Below are 19,832 nucleotides of genomic sequence, written 5' to 3' on the forward strand. Positions count from 1 at the left end.
AGGAGCACCCCTGTGACCGAGACGGAGCGGAGGGCTGGGCAGAAAGGCGCGTGGAGCTCGGGCATTGGCGTGGGGAGGAAGGCGGGGTCCGCCGGGAGGCGCTTCCTCTTCCTCCCTCGGGGGGGGGGGAACTCAAGTGCTTCCCCCTCCCCCATCCTCTTGGCCGGCGGAAAGAGCATTTGGCGGGCTTTCTAACTGCCTTCGCGGGCCGCTTCTCCCCCTCCCCGCCGCAGTGACTGCGCGCTTTCTGCCGGCCCGCCGCGCTCTGCGCAGGCGCGCGCGGGCGGGGCGGGGCGCGCGGGCGCGACGTTACGGAACGGGACAGGATGAGCCAATCAGGAGATTCATTTCCGGGTGGCGCGGGCGCCATTTTGTGAGGGCGGCTATAAAGGCGGCCCGGCGCCGGCCCGCCCGTTCAGTTGCTGCTGGGAGCGTGTCTGGTGGGTTTGCTGTGCGTCGGCCTCGCAGCGGCTCCCGGCGTCCCCACGCGGACTAACTGCTGAGAGAGGCGCGGCCCGCCGCCGCCGCCACGGCCAGAGGAGGCCGCGGATCCTGCTGAGAGCGAGGGCCCGCTCGGGGCGCTAGGGTCTCGGCGCCAGCTCGCCGCTTCGCAGCCATGAGCTACGGCCGCCCGCCTCCCGATGTGGAGGGCATGACCTCCCTCAAGGTGGACAACCTGACCTACCGCACCTCGCCCGACACGCTGAGACGCGTTTTCGAGAAGTACGGCCGCGTCGGCGACGTGTACATCCCGCGGGACCGCTACACTAAGGAGTCGCGCGGCTTCGCCTTCGTCCGCTTCCACGACAAGCGCGACGCCGAAGATGCCATGGATGCCATGGATGGGGCGGTGCTGGACGGCCGCGAGTTGCGGGTGCAGATGGCGCGCTATGGCCGTCCGCCCGACTCGCACCACAGCCGACGGGGCCCGCCACCGCGGAGGTATGGCGGCGGCGGCTACGGACGAAGGAGCCGCAGGTGAGCGGGACTAGGGCCCGGGGCGGGACGGGAGGCCGGCGGGCGCACAAAGATGCGCGGAGCACGTGGAGCGGGCCCCTCCCTCGTGGCCTGGGTGGCGGCGGGGCCCGGCCGCACCGTGCGAGACCCCGCCTCGCGGCGAGGGAAATGGCGCCTGGCAGCCAGATAATGGCGGCGGGGCGGGTGGATCGGGCGGGGCTGGGCCGGCGGCCTGCAGCTCGCTCACGCTTTCGCTCGCTCGCGTCCCGCCCGCAGCCCAAGGCGCCGTCGCCGCAGCCGGTCTCGAAGCCGGAGCCGTTCCAGGTCCCGGAGCCGCTCTCGCTACAGCCGCTCCAAGTCTCGGTCCCGCACCCGGTCCCGCTCGCGGTCCACCTCCAAGTCCAGGTCTGCGCGAAGATCCAAGTCCAAGTCGTCCTCGGTCTCCAGATCCCGCTCGCGGTCCAGATCCAGGTCGAGATCCAGAAGCCCTCCGCCCGTGTCCAAGAGGGAGTCCAAGTCTAGGTCGCGTTCTAAGAGTCCCCCCAAGTCTCCAGAGGAAGAAGGAGCAGTGTCGTCCTAAGAAAACGGTAATGTCTGCAGGAATCCGAGACGCAGCCTGAGTCCCGTGGGGTTGAAGTAGGTTTTTTGAACCATGCTAGCGTAAGTGACTCCTGATGTTACAGAGTACTGTCTGAAGTTACTCGGCTTTGGGAGTGATGCTGAAGAGGGGTCTTCAGAGGATTGTGTAAAGCTTAAGTAATAATGGCTGTTTCATACTGTTTGAGACCTATTAATGAAAATGACTATTTCTTGCTGTTTTTATCCAACGTCTGCATTTTCCCCCTTTAAAGCTGCGGTCTCCTGTTTGATAAAAGAATATTGGCCAGTATTGCAGATTTTAACTGATTTGGCTGATCCTCCAGGGACCAGTTTCTGTGGGCGTGTATTGGAGCAGGTTTGTCTTTACACGTTAAAGATGCACTATCCTCATAGAGCAAAGCAATCAGTTCAACTGTTGTTGTACTGACTGGGACTTCTTACTCTAATGGATGTGGCAAATGAATTGCAATTAAGAAGCAATGAGCTTTTGGAATCCCAAAAGGAAGTTACAGGTATTGCACTGGGTGGGGAAAGGATAGTGTGTCTTTAACTCTCAAATTGTTTGGTCCTATTATTTTTTTAAAGGAAAGGGCCCTAAGTAGCTGATTAAGAACATCCTCAACTGCCAAATGTTTTCATTTTCAAACATCTTAAAGGGTAGACTAATTTCTGGTAGCAAGTTTTATTTGGATACAGCCCCACCCCGCCCTCCCACTTTTTCTTTTTTTTCTTCCTCCCCTTGCCTTTTTTTGCCTTGGTTATCTGACCAAGAATCACATTCAGACTTGTGCTGGTGGTAGCCTTTGGGAGAATTCTCATTTGGGCCTTTAAAAAACTGACAATGGCCAGGTGGAACCTTGTGTAACCTCCTTGTTTCACCAGAGCCTTAGTAAGTACGTGCCTGAAACTGAAACCATGTGCACTGGGCACCTGTGTGGTAGTAGACGGTAAGCTGAACCTCTCTCTTTTCAAACCTAGATGGATCGGCAAGCAGCTTAACAGAGGACTTTGGGGAAAGGACCACAAACTCAGTCCATCGTCAGTGGAAGAGTCCTTGGAACAAGCAACTGGCTATTGAAAAGGTTATTTTGTAACATTTGTCTAACTTTTTACTTGTTTTAATCTGCCTCAGGTGGCAAACATCATTTTATGTGCCATTGTGTTGCTGTTATTCAAATTTCTTGTAATTTAGTGAGGTGAGCGACTTCAGATTTCATTATTGGATTGGATATTTGAGGTAAAATTTCATTTTTGTTTATAGTGCTGACTTTTTTGTTTGAAATTAAAACAGATTGGTAACCTAATTTGTGGCCTCCTGACTTAATAAGGAAACGTTTGCAGCCATTACACAGCCTAAAGCTGTCAGCAGATTGACTCAGCATTGCCTTCACTCCTTAGAATTAAAACCCATGAAAGTTGGTGTCATTGTTTATATATGTTATTTACCTTCAGGTCTAAATGATAATCTGAACCCAAATTTGTATAAAGACTTTTCAGGTGAAAAGACTTATTTTTTTTTAAAGGATTGTTTACCAAATACAATTCTAATCTCTTCTCTTATGTATTTTTGTGCACTAGGCGCAGTTGTGTAGCAGTTGAGTAATGCTGGTTAGCTGTTAAGGTGGCGTGTTGCAGTGCAGAGTGCTTGGCTGTTTCCTGTTTTCTCCTGGTTGCTCCTGTGTAAAGATGCCTTGTCGTGCAGAAACAAATGGCTGTCCAGTTTATTAAAATGCCTGACAACTGCACTTCCAGTCACCCGGGCCTTGCATATAAATAATGGAGCATACAGTGAGCACATCTAGCTGATGATAAATACACCCCCTCCCTCAAAAAAATGGTAAATCTGATCCTCATGAACTTAATCAGAAAATGTTAAGGAAGCAAATGGTTTGTAACTTTGTAAGTACTTAAAAACATGGTGTATCTTTTGCTTATGAATATTCTGTACCATAACCATTGTTTCTGTAGTTTGATTAAAGTGTTTTCTGGTGTTAGCTTTTTTGAGAATATGTCTTGGTCTTTTTTTTTCTCGGTTTAATCTAAAGACCTATGCAATGCATTACTTTAAATGACCTTACAGTGTAAAGGTAAAATGTTGAGGGACTACCATTTCCCTCACTAGGAGAATGCTAGGTTGAACCTAACTAGACCCAACACTCAGTACCATCTTGAGGTCTAAAAATTGTGTCTCGACCTAGAGTGTGTCCTGGTTAATGACTGAGAGTAATCCAAGTCCTTTTCAAGTGTTTTAATTGGTTAAAAAGTTGTTGCCCGTGAGTGTGTCTTCTGCATGACATCTCAGGCAGACAACTCATCTTAATGCCAGCTGTCCCTCTGTAAGGAGACCACTAGCATTTCAACAGTATGTCTTCCAGGGAGGACAGACTCTGCTATATCTTCCTTGTCTGCATCAAAAGACTCCAGAGGAACATGAACACATTTCATATCCCACTTGTAGAGCAAGTCTTCAAGTGACCAGTCAGCACTGAAAGGAAATAAATTTTTAATGAGTCATGCTTTTCCTGTTTAATGCATTTTGATTATCATTAAGAAAAAATAGCAATCTGAAGCTATCCATACTCACCTCCTCACCTGATAGGTAGACCAAAATTGAGCTTTGGGGTTCCTCTGCATCAGGAAGTACACTGTGGCTAAAATGCTTTCAAAATCTAAGGGGTGGGGGGGACAGCAGTGAGTTTTATGCAACACATAAACATGCTAGGTCTTTTGCAGATTAAACTTACCTTCTGGCTCAAAGAACACATCAGATGCAAGAATGATGTCTTGTGGTGGCAAAGACAACAGGTCCTTGGTTATGTGGCCCCATGTCAGCCCTACAACCTGAATGTTTGACAGGTCATTGAGTAGACAGCTTTGCCGGCAGATCTCCAGACAGTGGGGCAGCTCTGAGCTGTCAGATAGTATGACTTCAGCACCACACTTAGCAGCCAGAATTCCTGGAAGACTCACTCCAGCTCCAATCTAAATGGAAGTGGAATTTGGGACTGATTTTGCTTAGTCTGTATGCCCGTGGCTGGCTTTGAACTCTGGTCTCCTGCTCCCACTGCCTCTGGCAACAAGCAGACTCTGAAGTTTAAAGGTCACTTTGCTGGAAAGCTTAATCAAAGGATGTTGCTTCCATAATAAAAAAAAAAAACATACAGATGGATTGAATAGCTAAGTCAGTATCCAGATTCTTTTGTTTTTGAGAAAGAAAAAGTGCTGGGATTAAAGGTGTGTACCACACTGCCAGACACTTTTTTAAAAGAGATGTACAGTGTTCTGCCTACATGCCAGAGGACACGAGCTCTCATAGATGGTTATGAGCCACCATGTGGTTGCTGGGAATTGAACCCAGGACCTCTGGAAGAACAGCCAGTGCTCTTAATGGCTGAGCCACCTCTCCAACTCCACATACTTGTTTTTAAATATGAAGACTTTCCTAATTTGGAATTTCAAAGCCAGTCGAACTACCTGATAAAAATACATAAAGACTAATAGCTCACATGAAAACATGTGAATACAGCCCAGTATTGGTGGAAACTTACGGGGTCCTGTTACCTCTAAGACAGCTTTGCCTGGCAGAGATGATCTGTGAAACCACAAGTATTGAGCCAGGACTACAGCACAGGGCCAAACATACATCCCATATTGGACATGCAGGACCTACAAAGAAAATTTATATGTGAATACTTAATGCAATGTCAGTCACTGACATCCATGATGGTCTTGTTCTCTAGTCCACGACCTACAGTTCTGAAACTATGCTTTATTTCTTTATGTTCTAGGGTGGCCTCAATCCTGAGTAACCAAGGGCTTTGTGAATGATAGTGCTAGCTCCTCAACAAGCGTTTTATGTGCATGAGTGTTTTGCATGCATGCATGTATGTATATGTACCACTTGCATGCCTGGTGCCTCTGAAACCAGAAGAGGGTCTTGGAGCCCCTGTGAACTAGAGTTAAAACATGGCTGAGCTTCCATGTGGGTTCTGGGAACCAAAACTAGGTTCTCTATAAGAGCAGCAAGTGCTTTTAACCCCTGAGTCATCTCTTGAGCCCCTCCACAAGCATTTAAACTGAGAATCAGGGACAGTTTAAACTTTTTGGACTAGAGTGTACACTGTACTTAGCTATATACTGGACAATGATGGGCAAAGAATAGGTAATTTTGGTTGGTTGGTAATAGATGCTGCTACAGCCGGGTGGTGGTACACACCTTTGGGAGACAGGCAGGTGGATCACTGAGTTCTAGGCCAGCCTGGTCTACAGAGCAAGTTCTAAGATAGGCTCCATAGCTACTGAGAAATCCTGTCTGAAAAACCAATAAGAATTAAATGAATTAATAAATGTCACAATAGTAATGCAGGGTGAAGTAAGGGTGTAACACATGGAGATAGGTAGGGGTTGCCCAGACAGCTGCCCCTGGTCTGATCTAGGCACAGCTCTGAGGGGGAGATTGGAGGTTTACTGACCTGGGCATCTGTTGGCCACAGAAATTTACAAATTCTAAGTACAAGAAGATGATGTTGGAAGGTTTCTTAAAGGGAAAAAAGATGTGTGTGTATATATGTATCTAGATAGACAGCTAAAGAGCTATTTTTTTAAACTTTTACTTGGTTGGAGAAGGGGGGGCACATGTGGAGGTCAGGGACAATTTCTAAGAATCAGTTGTCTCCTTCCGTGGGATCTAGGGATGGACTTCAGGTTGGGTTGTTCGGTTTGGAGGCAAGTGTGCCATCTTGTCAGCCTTATTTTTGTTTTTTGTTTTTTTTTTTTTTGAGGCAGTAGCTCATGTAGTTGAAGCTGGTCTCCAACTCACTGTGTAGCCTAGGATGACCGGGAGCAGGTTCTGCCTCTACCTGCCAAGTATGTGCCAGCACACCCAATATGTGAGCTGCTGGGACTCAAGCCAGACCTATCCCACATCCCTATTTTTTGGGATTATTTTCAACTCAAGGATGACTTGGACGCTAATGACAAGCCCTGAAGTCTTAGGAAGATATCTCACAAAAGGAGGTATATGTGGAGCTGAAATCTGAAAGACGAAAGTCTTTGGAAAGAACTAGAATCATTCAGGATGTGGTTCCCAGTTGTAATTCTATCACACAGGAGGAAGAAGAAACATTATTGTAAGTTCAAGGCCAACCTTATCTACATAGAAAATCAAAAGCCATCAGGGCTAGACTAGTTCTAGATTCTGTCTGGAAAAAAAAATTAAAACTCCTTAAGCAATCAAACAAGCTAGAATCTGGGGAACATTTATCAAAAAGGGAAAGGGCTTCTGCATTGAGGCTTCCCCACCACCATCCCCAAACACCCCACTCCAGGCTCAAACTCTAGATCCAGCTGTATGATTTTACATGACCTACTTGCCAGGGCTTCCGTCTCAACTGCACATATGATCTCCATAGGGTATTAATTTTCAATGCCACACACAAAGCCCTGAATATTAGCAACAGAAATCAAAGCTGGCCTGTCTTCTGGAGACGGGTGCCCCTGCTAGGGCAACAGAGAATGACAAAAACTATGAAAGCTGTACAGGAATCAGAGGTCCATTCAGGAACAGTGCATGGATGGCTGTGATGGGATACTGTTCACTCCAGCACTAGACAGGAAGGCCAAAATACCAAGACCCGATTTCAAAATAACAACAATAATAAATAGGGGTTGGGAAGATAGCTTTGCTTTTCCAGAAAACCAGGGATCAGTTCCCAGCACCCACATGGTAGCTCATAACTGTCTGCAACTCCAATGTACATAAAAAATACGTATGTATATGCACATACATATATACATAACTTAAATGAAGTTACAGGGGTAAAAAATAAGGATTAGATGATTCAGCAGTTCGGAATGCGATTCTCCTGCTCTTTGTTTTCTAAGGCATAGTCGGTATGTAGCCCTGGATGTTCTGGAATTGGCCATGTAAACTACACTGGCCTCAAATTCCCAGTGATCCTCTTGCCTCTGCCTCTTGAATGCTGGGATTAAAGGAGGGATTAAGGGCATGGGCTACTATGCCCAGCAAAAGCTAAATCTTCTTTTAAAAATTGAAGCAGGGTATGGTGGCGCATGGCTTTAATCTACTTGAAAGGCATAAGTGGGCAGGTCGCTGGTAGTTCCAGGCCAGCCAGAGATGCATAGTGAGCTACAAAAAAATATCAGCGCCGAAGCGTAAGACCCTGACTCAACCACTAGGAGGCCACAGGAATCAAGTTCTGTCTTGGTTTGCCTCTTATGCTGTCTTTCTTTCTAACACTGAACTACTGAGGCAGGACAAATGTGGAAAATCAAGAAGACATGGGAAAGTAAGATCTCATCCCAGAGTCTGGCTGAAGTCTCTCATCGGGTAAGGGTCAAATATCAGTACAGCTAAAAAAATTCACTAAAGTTTCAGAGAAACAATGTTCTTTATAGAGATATTTCAAGCCCAAATGTTAAAACAGCAATCAAGAACCAGCAGGGTTTGGTGGTGGCACACACCTTTAATCCTAGCACCTCAGGAATCAGAAGCAGGCAGGTCTCTGTGAGTTCAATACCAGCCCGGTCAGTTCCAGGACAGCCACAGCCAGAATGAGACTGCCTAAAGAAAATTAAAATAAAATAGAGGAACTCCTTGTGGTGAAAATAAGTGTCTGTCTTGTCTTTTTTTTTTTTTTTTTTTTTTGGTTTTTTGAGACAGGATTTTGCTATAGATTTTGGAGCCTGTTCTGGAATTTGGTCTGTAGACCAGGCTGGCTCCAAACTCACAGAGATCCACCTGCCTCTGCCTCCCAAGTGCTGGGATTAAAGGCGTGCACCACCACTGCCCGGCTAAGTCTGTCTTTTGAATAAAACCTCACAGCTTTTCCAGTTGTAATCAGCAACTTTCTGAGAGTCTCACGAACAAGATTATAAACAAACATGTCAACACCCTTGGACCTAGTATAATTAAAGATTCTTTTGACCTTGTAGCACATGGTTTTGACATCACACTGTAATCCTTCCTGTCCAATGCACCTCACTAATTTCACCCCGGGACTTTTTTTAAAATAAGGTTTATTTATTTATATATGAGTGCTCCATCTGCATGTACACCTTTATGCCAGAAGAGGGCATCAAATCCTACAAGGGATGGTTGGGAGCCACCATGTGGTTGCTTGGAATTGAACTCAGGACCTCCGTCTTTCCAGCCCCCATGTGATCTTATTTACTAAAAGAAAAGTTTCTTAGAAATCCCTTAAATTTAGCTTCAGTAGCTACAAAATCGTGCAAATGGCTGGGCAGTGGTGGCACATGCCTTAATCCCAGCACTCCAGAGGCAGATCTCTGTGAGTTCAAGGCCAGCCTGGTCTACAAGAGCTAGGTCCAGGACAGACTCGATAGCTACAGCAAAACCCTGTCTTGAGAAAGAGAGAGAGAGAGAGAGAGAGAGATTTGCATATGGCTATTATTAAGACAGTTAAGGGCAGCTTTCTGCACTTACAAAGCCTGTACCTATGCATTCTGTGTCCTTTTCCTAAACATCTATATACCCCCAAACTTAAATCCAGGTTACTGTTAATAGCCGCCCACTCTGCTTCACACTGATTTGCCTTGAAGTGTACAGTCAAGTACATCTGCTTTGCTAGGTGATGGTGGTGGAGGCGGCCCCCCAAGCTTTCATCCTGCCTTTAGTCCCAACAGGCAGCCTGTTCGACAGAGCGAGTTCCAGGACAGCCAGGGCTACACAACTCTGTCACAACAAGCAAAAAACAAAAGAATCTTTACTTCACTTGGGCAGAAGCGTCTGCCAAGAATGCAGGCTGTTACAGGTGACAGCATAGGATGGCACCTTCTGCTGCCACTGCTGCCGGGAACGCCTACTGGATAGCTGCTCACATTACAACCTGAAAAGCCTTTGTAAACCCGACTATCAGGGGACAGTCACTATTCGGAGCTAGGGTGGCTATAAGCTCGGAGGAACAAGTCACGGCAGATGCAGAAAATCCTACTGGGGTGTTGGAGAAAGGAACCCCTGGCCCTATAACTTACGAACTCAGTAGCACAACTTTCGCCTAGCATGTATGAGATCTTGGATTTGACAGCCAGAACAGAACAAAATAGGGTATGGTGGCGCACACCTGCAATCCTAGGGAGGAGGAACAGTGGTTCAATTTCAAGTCTGCCTGAGCTCAAAAATAAAACAAAAAGGGTGATGGAGCACTTGCCTAACAGGTAGAGGCTGGATTCAATCAAGAGTACTCAGAGGCGTGGGGATGGTGAGGTTAAGATATAGTAGTAAATGCTTTTCAAAAAAGCTCAAAGCTAGCATCACAGGCTAATTTCCCGGAAGAAATACTCGGTGCCTCCTTTCTGGCAAAGTTCCTGAACGTCTCACTGAAGCACGTTTTAATCCCTCACCGGGCTCCATACCAGACCTGCTGCTAAATCCCTCACTCCCTACACCGCAATAAGGGAGCGCTTCCACGTGGGTGCCACTGCACGCACCTGCGGGACTCGGACCTCCAGCATGGCCCCGTGAGCTCCAGGGCCTGACTCCTCCCGGAACCGAAAGCGCTGAGCCCCGGCCATGAGGCCGCGCTCGCACGGAGGGGAATCGGGGGACCCCAGGTCAGGGGGAGGTGAAGGGCGCACGGCACGCGGGAACGCCCGGCCGGTGGGGCCGTGCCACGTGGCCGTGAGCCGAGCCGAGCCGAGCCGAGCCTGCTGGACGCTCTCCAAACGAAACCCAGACGGCTGCGACAACAGCGAGCACGGCCGGAAGCGGACGGAGGGGGAAGCGATGCGCAGCCGGAAGTGGAGCGCAGGCCGCAGCGGGGCGGGGCAGGGCGTCAGCAAGGCGACCTTCCCAACATGGCCCCCAATCGGCGCGCGTGAAGGCGGATCTGGCAGGGCGGTGAGGCCAATGGCCGTCCCCCGGAGGCAGTGGGGCGGGGACGACGGCCGCTGCTCGCCCAACCGGGAGCTCCGGAGGTGGCTGGGGAGTGAATTTTCTGGAAGGCGACTTTAAAGGCGCCTTGCCCGGAGCGAAGGGCGTTTCGGTGCCGTACCGGCCGGAGAGGGCGCTTTTGGTGGTAGGAAGCGAGCCGCGTCGCGGTCGTGGCGGAACCAGACGGTGACCTGCTCAGGATGAACCACAAGAGCAAGAAGCGCATCCGCGAGGCCAAGCGGAGTGCGCGGCCGGAGCTCAAGGACTCGCTCGACTGGACCCGGCACAACTACTACGAGAGCTTCCCGCTGAACCCGGCGGCCGTGCCGGTGAGCGGGGCGCGGGGCGGCCGGTGTGCGGCTCCGGGCGGGGCCTCCCGGGCAGCGGCTGTCCGCTACCCGAAGGCCGCTCGTCCCCACACCCTTCCCGCAGCCGGGCTGTCACAGCTTGATCATTAATGGGAGCTTCCAGCCAGCCCCCTCCTCCCTTTCTCCTTCCCCTCCCCCCGAAGGGGTGGCCCTGGGTGCGACGTGCTCACTTTCACGCACATGGGCCTCCCTCCCCCTGGAGGGGCCAGAGGCGCGGTCATCGCTAATGCCTGTCGTTGCCGGTGTGTGTCGTTGCTAATTGGCCCTGTGGGACACCTTTCTCCGCCACCGGACTTGTTCTGTGTTTTAACCGGACAGGTCTTTTGTTGTTTCCCCCAGGATAACGTGGAGCGGGCTGATGCTGTGCAGCTGTCGGTGGAAGAATTTGTCGAGCGCTACGAGAGGCCTTACAAGCCCGTGGTTCTGCTGAATGCCCAAGAGGGCTGGTCCGCGCAGGAGAAATGGACTCTGGAGCGCCTCAAAAGGAAATACCGGAACCAGAAGTTCAAGTGCGGCGAGGATAACGACGGCTACTCGGTGAAGATGAAGATGAAATACTACATCGAGTACATGGAGAGCACCCGTGACGACAGTCCCCTTTACATCTTTGACAGCAGCTACGGCGAACACCCCAAGAGAAGGAAACTTCTGGAAGACTACAAGGTGCCCAAGTTTTTCACGGATGATCTTTTCCAGTACGCAGGCGAGAAGCGCAGGCCCCCGTACAGGTAAAGTGTGCCAAAGCCCGAGGCAGGGTGGTTGGCAGAGCCCGTTCTAACCTGTGAAAGCAGTGAGTGGATCCTCTCTGCACACTGAGCCCTTTCCGTTGGTCTGGGGTCCACTCAGACACCTGGCTGGATTCCTCTAAGTCTCCAGTCATCTAGCGTGCCCCCCCCCCACATGCAAGTATGTGTACCAGTGCTGAGGGGACCAGAGGGCGTCAAATCCTCTGGGGCTGGGTTGGTGGATGACTGTGAGCCACCATGCACCGTGTTGGTGCTGAGAATTAAACCTTGGTGTTTAATTAAACCTAGGAGTCAGTTCTCCTAGCCTGAGCCATCTTTCCAGTCCAGCCACAGGGTATTTAAATGTAGAATTCAATTGTGACGACTGCTTTTTTATTTTTATTTATTTATCTGTTTTTCGAGACAGGGTTTCTCTGTGTATCTCTGACTGTCCTGGAACTCCCTCTGTAGACCAGGCTGACCTCGAATTCACAGAGATCTGCCTGCTTCTGCCTCATTGAGTGCTGGGATCAAAGGTGTGTGCCACCACCACCCAGCTGAGACAATTGCTTAATAAAAAAAGTTATTTATTTTTGCAAATGTGATTTACTGTAATTTATTATTTTTGTTTTGGGTTTTTTGGGGGGGGGCGGGAGCTCTCACTGTATATTCCCGGCTATCCTGGAATTCCCTATGTAGACCAGGCTGACCTTAAACTCACAGAGATCCTGCCCACCTCTGTCTCCCAAATGCTGGGATTAAATATGTTCGACACCACACCCAGCTATGTTTTATTTATTTATTGAGAGGCACATGTGTCACATCACGCATGTATGTCTGTTCTCTCCTATGATGTGGGTTCCAGAGATTTTTGTTTTCTTTGAGACATGGTCTTACTGTGTAGCTCTGGTTGTCCTGGAATTCATTATGTAGACCAGGCTAGCCTCCAACTCAGGCCCAAGCTAGGCAGTGGTGTGCACGCCTTTAATCCCAGCACTCGAGAGGCAGAGGCAGGCAGATCTCTGAGTTGGAGGCCAGCCTGGTCTACAAGAGCTAGTTCCAGGACAGCCAGGGAAACCCTGTCTTGGAAAACAAAACAAACAAAGCCACTGGGCCCAGCTAGGTTTGAGATTTTGGAGGCGGTCTTGCTCTGTAGCCCTGACTGACCTTAAATTGACAGATCCACCTGCTTCCTGCCTCCAGAGTGTTGGGATTAAAAGCTTGGGCTACCACAGCCAGCTGATAGATAACCTGTCTTTTTAAAAATGTTCAGCAATAATTTTTACCAGTGATTTTTATTTTTCCTGTTAGACATCAGTTCATATACAATTTTCTTAATGTTGTGCATCAGAATTTGTAGTCTCTGAAGTAAATACTGCATAATGTTTGATAGTGTACCGTAGAGACTTTACTTTCATGCTAGGTCCATTTCAGGGCACCCTTCATGTCTTCTTCACGTTTCCATCCTGTAGGTGGTTTGTGATGGGTCCACCGCGTTCTGGAACTGGAATTCACATTGACCCTCTGGGAACCAGTGCCTGGAATGCCTTAGTGCAGGGCCACAAGCGTTGGTGCCTGTTCCCAACAAGCACTCCCCGAGAACTCATCAAGGTGACTCGAGAAGAAGGGGGGAACCAACAAGATGAAGCCATTACCTGGTTTAATGTTATTTATCCACGGACACAGCTTCCAACCTGGCCGCCAGAATTCAAACCCCTGGAGATATTACAGAAACCAGGAGAGACTGTCTTTGTACCAGGTATAGATGAGCTAGAAGAAACTGTTCTTCCCAGCTCTGACTGTATCTGTAATTGGGGTAGAATTATAGAATGAGACAGAAGTCCCTTCCTGTTGTACACGCCCGCTGTGATGATAGGGTTAGTTAGGGTTCTAAGTCAAAGTAGTGCATCTCCACATTCCATGGTCCTGGACCCTGTTACCTGGTGTCTCTAAGTTGAGTTCCATGCCTGCTTTTTTTTTTTTTTTTAAGAAATCTTTTTTTGTAGGGGTGGTGTTTTGGTTTCTTTTTTAAAGATTTTTTATATTTATTATGTATACAGTGTCTGTCTGCATGTATGCCTACTCGCTAGAAGAGGGCACCAGATCTCATTACAAGTGGTTGTGAGCCACCATGTGGTTGCTGGGAACTGAACTCAGGACCTTAGGAAGAACAGTCAGCGCTCTTAACCTCTGAGACATCTCTCCAGCCCTATACCTGCTTTTTGTGGCTTTTGCTAGAGTGCAGAATTGGCTGGGTTGAGTTGGAAAATCCCAGCCAGACGGAGCTACATTTCGATGGATGAAGTTTCCAGAAGTGAAAATATTTAAAAGCTAGGGGTTCTCCTAAAACTTTTGCCTTTACAGTGTTAGTCGCAGCTTTCGGTCACCAGGAGTCAACACAGTTGAGGCAGACAGTCTGTCACCAGCGCCCAACTGTGCCTTTTAACGGGAAAGCAGCCGTAAACAATAGAAAAAGTGAGAGCATGGCTGTGCGGAGTTAGACACCAAGTCGCCTGCAGTCTCTTGGTCAGAAGCAGCAGGGCTGTTCCCTACTGAATTATTTATTTGTTGGATTTCCAGGGGGCTGGTGGCATGTTGTTCTCAATCTTGACACCACCATTGCCATCACCCAGAACTTTGCCAGCAGTACCAACTTCCCTGTTGTGTGGCACAAGACGGTAAGAGGGAGGCCAAAGTTGTCAAGGAAGTGGTACAGGTGAGAAACCTTTCCTTTCTTCTGCTTTGTTCCAGTTCCTTCCCCAGAGATGGAAAGGGAAGCGTTGTCTGCTGCAGTACTGTGCTTGGGAGTAGCTGGGCCTTGCCGACCTGTGGGTAGAGAGGGCCCAAGGTCAAGGCTAGTTGTTAGGGTGTCTGCTAGCCTCCAGGTGGCAGGGAGCAGCTCTGCATGTTTGGTCACAGTCACAGTAAAAATAGTCACAATTGGGATTGTTTCTCTTTTGTTTTCACTCTGTTTTCTTCCTTTTTCTTTTTCTTTTTTTTTTTTTGGTTTGTTATTTTTCAAAAATAAAAATTAGCATTAGCACCCCAAAAAAGTCTTTGTTGAGGTTTTCATTATTTTCCCCCAGAAACATATTCATTTGAACTTACTACCTTCAGTTCTTGTGAGGCAACTGCCCTGGAGACTTAGCTCCTCTGTTTATCCACAGAACAGATACAGCACGGGCAGCGGCAGTGCAAGCCACCCCCAGCCACCCCGTGCCACTGTGTCCCAACCCTGACCTGGAGGGACCAGCTCTCGGGGTAAGAGAGGGATTCTGGCTTGCTCAGTGCTCTGCCTCCCTGCTGAGAGGCCAGCAAGGGTGGTGGCTTCTATTCCCCTGGACTCTCGGGCATGAGGCCCTCTCGCTCTGCCCTGCAGGCCACTCCAAGGCCTCTGCATACGCAGGTCCTTTGTTGCTGGTCACAGTGGATGTCAGATTAGGTTGCTGCTGGGGAGGGCTGCTGCTCTTAGCGTCAGCTCAGTCTCTCTTCCAAGTGATGGGGGTGGGCTCTCTTGTGTGACGTCTTATTTCTTATGAACCTAATTATTCCTGCTCTTTCTAGTATAAAATAACCAGCCCCACCCCTTTCACTAGCACTGTGCTGTGGGAAGGAAAGACTTTGAAAGAAAGGAAGGAAGAAAGAAAGAAAGATCAGCTAGAAAAGACACTTAGGGAAGAAAGTAGGAAAAGGAGCTGTTTCTCTCCAGGGAGGACTCTAAGGACCTTCCCCTCCCCCAGGAAACTTGGCCTCCAGAGGTGTGTGTGTGTGTAGCTGGTGCTCATTCAGGCGTGTAGCACTAGAATATAGTTTTCCTTCAGCGAATGTGGGCAGCCCACGTGGTCTGTCCTAGCCCAGTTGTGTCTCCGGGAGCCACTCCAGCCGATGCACTAGGTGTTTCCAGGTGCTGCAAGCAATGGAGTCCTCCACTTTGAGTCTGTGTCATTTTGAGTGGGTGTTGCCACCAACTGTCACAGCCCTGAGAACAGTACCTCTTGCCCTTCAGGATCTTGAAGCAGGAGCACCCTGAGCTGGCAGTCCTGGCCGACGCTGTTGACCTCCAAGAGTCCACGGGCATCGCTTCTGACAGCTCCAGCGACTCCTCCAGCTCTTCCAGTTCCAGCTCCTCCGACACGGACTCAGAGGTGAGGCCCTCAGCTGGCCAGGGGGAGTGGAGCACAGGGTTCCTGCAGCTGCACTCTTTCCCAGCTTCACACGCCTGTGAACTGTATCTGTGCAGAGGTGCTGGGGGTGTTGGGAGGTTTGTGAAACAGTGGCCTTGGGGCCACAGCTTGCACAGAGCAGGGCTTCCATCTTTGTTCTGATCACAAAGCCTTCATTAGACCCTATGGATGGTAACACCGAAGCCAAGAAACAGGCAAACCTGCTTTGGTTAACTCACTCTGTAGAGCCAGCTGCACTGTCTCTCAAGTGCTGGGATTAAAGGCATGCAACACCACACCCAGCTTTTTTTTTTTTTTTTTTTTGAGACAGGGTCTCTCTATGCAGCCCCAACTTTCTTAGAATTCACTGTGTAGACCAAATGGCCTCAAATTCACAGACATCCACTTGTCTCTGCTTCCTGAATGCTGAATTTGTTTTGTTTTGTTTTTATTTATGAGACAGCCTCATTCTGGCTGGTTGTCCTAGAACTCACTCTGTAAACCAGGCTAGTTTTGAACCCACAGAGATCCACCTGCCCCAGCTTCCTGACTGCTGGGATTAAAGGTGCATCACCACATCCTGCTTTTTTTATTTAAACATTGTGGTTTGAAATATTTCTCTACAGAGATATATTTGCTATCTGAATATTACTTCTCTGTATACAAACCTCACAGTGAATTTTGTCCTTTAGAAGAGCAGGAAGTGCTCTTGGCCACTGAGCTGTCTCTCTAGCTTCTAATATTATATTGATTCATTATGGGTGTGTCTATGCATAGAAGCGTTTGCCATAGTACACATGTGGAGGGCAGAGAATGACATGTAGTTGATTCTCTCCTTCCATGTGAGCCCCAGGGTCATGAAGTTCAGCATCAAGAACCTTTGCCCACAGAGCCATCTCCCAGCCCTAAATTGATTTTTTTCCTTCCCTTTGTCCAGTGTGAGTCCGGATCTGAAGGTGATGGGACCACACACCGCAGGAAGAAGAGGAGGACGTGCGGCATGGTGGGAAATGGGGACACTACCTCACAGGATGACTGCGTGAGCAAAGAACGCAGCTCCTCCAGGTGACCACATGTGGCCACTGTTTATGCAAGGATGTGCCGGCTGTCGGGCAAGGCCCAAGCCTGGGGAGGGCAGCCCTCTGGAATCCGCAGAACCAGGGAGCTGACACCGGAGAATGAGGACACTCAGAGTGGGAATTTGTAGCGTTTGGTACAGTGGCTTTTTCTCCATCGTCATGTCTTATCCTAAGGGCAAAGGTGTGTGGATGGTGCCAAGGAAGCCCTTTATCTATTTAATAAAAACAATCCATTTTATATCTTGGACAGCTTTCCTTGGGCATACTAGAGTCTCTCTGTGCTCCTTTCCTGTGGTGTGTGTGTGTTGGGGTACACCTGGAGCAGTAGGGGATACTGGAGCAGCTGTTGTCTTTCTGTGTAACATCTTAATCATCCCTCCAGATTTGTTTAAAAAGAGTGAGAAACAGAAAAACAAGATTGGATCTAAGTAAGCCAGGTGTGGGTGGCATTTGCTTTAATGCCAACACTCAGGAGGCAGAGGCAGGCAGAGCTCAAGTTCAAGGCCAGGCTGGTCTACAGATGGTGTTCTAGGACTGCCCAGACTACCGTGGGTGGGGCAAATGGATGGACAAACTGGATTTAAGCAAGTAAACTTCAGAACCAAGAGTCTGCTGGCACCTGTCCTGTATGGAGAGTGACAGGCCCACAGTGAAAGGTGGCCCTGTTTGGACCTGTGAGGTGCACTGATTGGTGGTGTAGGAGACAGTGACATTCTGAAGTGCTTGGCCGCTGCAGGTGAGTGACAGTCCTGTTGCCTTTGTCTCTGAGTCGTTGAGTATTACCTGCATAATAAAAGTCCAGGATCCTAGCTGTTTTCTTCTGTTCTGCTTTCTCTTTGGTTTGACTGGAATTCAGTGAAGAGAATTGGATTGTCTTCCCTAGTAGAATCTGTGGTGCTTGTGTGCATTTTCCACCCTGGCTAGGCTTAGATGTGCCCTCTGCCTGTGAGTCATTTCCTACTCTCCGGTCCGTGCTTGGGAGGTGACAGCTGTAACCTGAAGTCTGAGATTTCCCCATTTCGGGTAGGGATAGTTGAGACAGTATCTGCATAGTCATGCAGGCTTTGAAGTCAGGAGCCTCCTCCTGCCTCAACAATCTAAGTGCTAGAATCATGCACCACCAGCCAAGCATGCTCACCCTTGGGTGGTTTTTTTGTGGTTGTTTGTTATTTTGTTTCTCAAGACAGGGTTTTTCTGAGTAGCCCTGGCTGTCCTAGAACTCAGTTTGTAGACCAGGCTGGCCTCCAACTCACATAGATCTGCCTCCTCTGCCTCAAATGCTGGGACTGAAGACGTGCACCACCGTACATACAACACCATAAGTGGTGGTGTTCTATTTTAATGTTACCATCCAGCTTTGGCCCAGCTGTGCTGTCTACATGACAATTACAGGCAGTAATTGCTTTCCGCGGCAGGATTAGGGACCCTTGGGGGGCTCTGTGCTCATGTTGAGCAAACAGAATCCTGGGGTGGTTCCTGTGTAGGCTGTTAGTAGCCACCGTCTCAGTTCTCATCTTCTGCCCCTACCTTACCCTCTGTCTTTGACTGTGAATCTTCCTTCTCTGGCCCAAGCTCCTTTCTTTGGATAGATGCTGTAGAGTCTCCAAGAGTGTGCAGGTTTGGCAGGCACAGTGCCACACTGGCACCGGTTCGATGGGTAAGAAGTCTCTGTGCTGTCTTGTTTGAGTGTGCTGGTCGGCCTTGTGACTGAGAACCTGGTCATTTCACTGTTTGACTGTGTGTTACCTTCCTCTGTTGGTAAAGCGCAGCCGTGTATCCAGCAGAGCCAAGAGTGGTGAGGCCTTGATCTGTGTGAGAAGTACCCGAAGGTGTGCCGCCTTCTGGACCTCATTGTGGTTCCAAGTGACCCGGCTTCATGACCTGCACCTTTGCCCACCACTTGATACCATATTAGGATTATTCTGCACAGGGAGTCTGAAGTCTCAGTGTGATATATATTTTGGGGGACCAGTAGAGGACATGACTGGACCTCGGGGGAGGTGGAGGTGGTTTTTGTCTCAGAACTTGAGTTGTAAATAGGCCAGGTTTGATAGGCCAGTCCCCACACGTGATGAATCAGCACGGAATGTCCTGTCTACAGGGAACATCATGATTGGTGTCTTCATACTTCTGACCCACATGCATCAAAGGTGGCTTGTATATGCAGAAAAGAAATCCTCGCGTGGCAGTGTTGAGGGTGTCGGGTTCTTCTGAATAGCTCTGTGGAATTGACCAGCAAGCTCCTTGTTTGCCCCCTGGACTCACCTGCTTGCCTTCATCCGCTCCTATAGCCCAGGACAGTAGTCAGAGAGATTTGTCAGGGTCTTGTCCCAGGTCAGACTGCCTGTGATGTGGAGAGCATTTTGATGCTCTGGAACTGAGGCGCTGCCTGTAGAATATCCCAAGACATGGGTCTCAAGGGGACTTCAGGGTCTCTGCCAAGTGGTACCCGGCAGTGTTTCTGTTTGAAAAGCACTCTGCCACCCTCAGACAGCCTTTCCCCTGTGTTGCTGCTTGATTGCCTCTTACCATTTACCACTGCTGTTTAAAAAGGAGGGCCAGGGAGAGGGCTTAGCAGGAAAGAGCAGGGGTCACCAAGACAAAACCTTAGTTCTACCCCAGAACCAACATGGTAGAGTGAGAACTGATTCCCGTAGGTTGTCTTTGGGGACACACACTCACACACACACACACACACACACACAGGACAGGAGAGGCCAGGCGGTGGCGCACACCTTCAGTCCCGATACTCGGGAGGCAGAGACAGACAGATCTCTGAGTTCGAGGCCAGCCTGGTCTACAGAGTAAGTTCCAGGCTAACCAGGGCTACACAGAGAAACTGTCTCAGAAAATCAAAAAAGGGGGTGGGGTGGGGACAGGAGAGATGGCTCAGCTATTAAGAGCACTTGCTGCTCTCACAGAGGATCAGGGTCCTAGCTTCCACATGGTGCTCTAGTTCCAGGAGATCCTCTTCTTACCTCTGCAGGCACCATGCGCACACATGGAACACATACACATGTGCAGGCAAA

The 19,832-nt window shown here is 49.2% G+C and overlaps 3 protein-coding genes across 10 annotated transcripts; 2 read left to right on the plus strand and 1 right to left on the minus strand.

Moving 5' to 3' along the window:
* The first annotated feature begins 408 nt into the window (after positions 1-408).
* Srsf2 (serine and arginine rich splicing factor 2) lies at positions 409-3,564 on the plus strand. 4 transcript variants are annotated; one of them, XR_015003912.2, is made up of 5 exons: positions 409-978; positions 1,234-1,544; positions 1,809-1,912; positions 2,536-2,639; positions 3,136-3,564. XR_015003912.2 is itself a non-coding variant. In XM_085696083.2 (3 exons), the coding sequence occupies exons 1-2, from the start codon at positions 617-619 to the stop codon at positions 1,535-1,537; spliced, it is 666 nt and encodes a 221-aa protein (XP_085552209.1). In that variant the 5' UTR covers positions 411-616; the 3' UTR covers positions 1,538-1,544; positions 2,536-3,564. The 4 variants fall into 4 exon arrangements, 1 of the variants encoding a protein (XP_085552209.1); XR_015003910.2 differs by having other exon boundaries at positions 2,536-3,564; XR_015003911.2 differs by lacking the exon at positions 1,809-1,912 and having other exon boundaries at positions 411-978.
* Positions 3,565-3,790: 226 nt separating this feature from the next.
* On the minus strand, positions 3,791-10,305 carry Mettl23 (methyltransferase 23, arginine). 3 transcript variants are annotated; one of them, XM_085696084.2, is made up of 6 exons: positions 10,027-10,155; positions 8,041-8,140; positions 5,119-5,223; positions 4,302-4,539; positions 4,142-4,226; positions 3,791-4,042 (listed from the first exon to the last, which is right to left on the minus strand). In XM_085696084.2, exons 3-6 carry the CDS (start codon positions 5,200-5,202, stop codon positions 3,874-3,876), a joined length of 576 nt encoding a protein of 191 aa, XP_085552210.1. In that variant the 5' UTR covers positions 5,203-5,223; positions 8,041-8,140; positions 10,027-10,155; the 3' UTR covers positions 3,791-3,873. The 3 variants fall into 3 exon arrangements, with proteins under 3 accessions (XP_085552210.1, XP_085552212.2, XP_085552211.2); XM_085696086.2 differs by lacking the exon at positions 8,041-8,140 and having other exon boundaries at positions 10,027-10,305; XM_085696085.2 differs by lacking the exon at positions 8,041-8,140 and having other exon boundaries at positions 4,302-4,398; positions 10,027-10,242.
* A 192-nt stretch (positions 10,306-10,497) lies between these two features.
* Jmjd6 (jumonji domain containing 6, arginine demethylase and lysine hydroxylase) lies at positions 10,498-17,041 on the plus strand. Of its 3 annotated transcripts, none has more exons than XM_085696082.2 (7): positions 10,498-10,797; positions 11,176-11,564; positions 13,034-13,320; positions 14,142-14,239; positions 14,734-14,822; positions 15,568-15,706; positions 16,662-17,041. In XM_085696082.2, the coding sequence occupies exons 1-7, from the start codon at positions 10,669-10,671 to the stop codon at positions 16,791-16,793; spliced, it is 1,263 nt and encodes a 420-aa protein (XP_085552208.1). In that variant the 5' UTR covers positions 10,498-10,668; the 3' UTR covers positions 16,794-17,041. The 3 variants fall into 3 exon arrangements, 2 of the variants coding, with proteins under 2 accessions (XP_085552208.1, XP_085552206.1); XR_015003909.2 differs by having other exon boundaries at positions 10,511-10,797; positions 14,142-14,277; positions 14,729-14,822; positions 16,662-16,801; XM_085696080.2 differs by lacking the exon at positions 14,734-14,822 and having other exon boundaries at positions 10,523-10,797; positions 14,142-14,277.
* Positions 17,042-19,832: the final 2,791 nt, after the last annotated feature.

Source organism: Myodes glareolus, chromosome 9 (genome assembly GCF_982192425.1).
Source record: "Myodes glareolus chromosome 9, mMyoGla1.1, whole genome shotgun sequence".
In the NCBI taxonomy this organism is placed as follows: domain Eukaryota; kingdom Metazoa; phylum Chordata; class Mammalia; order Rodentia; family Cricetidae; genus Myodes; species Myodes glareolus.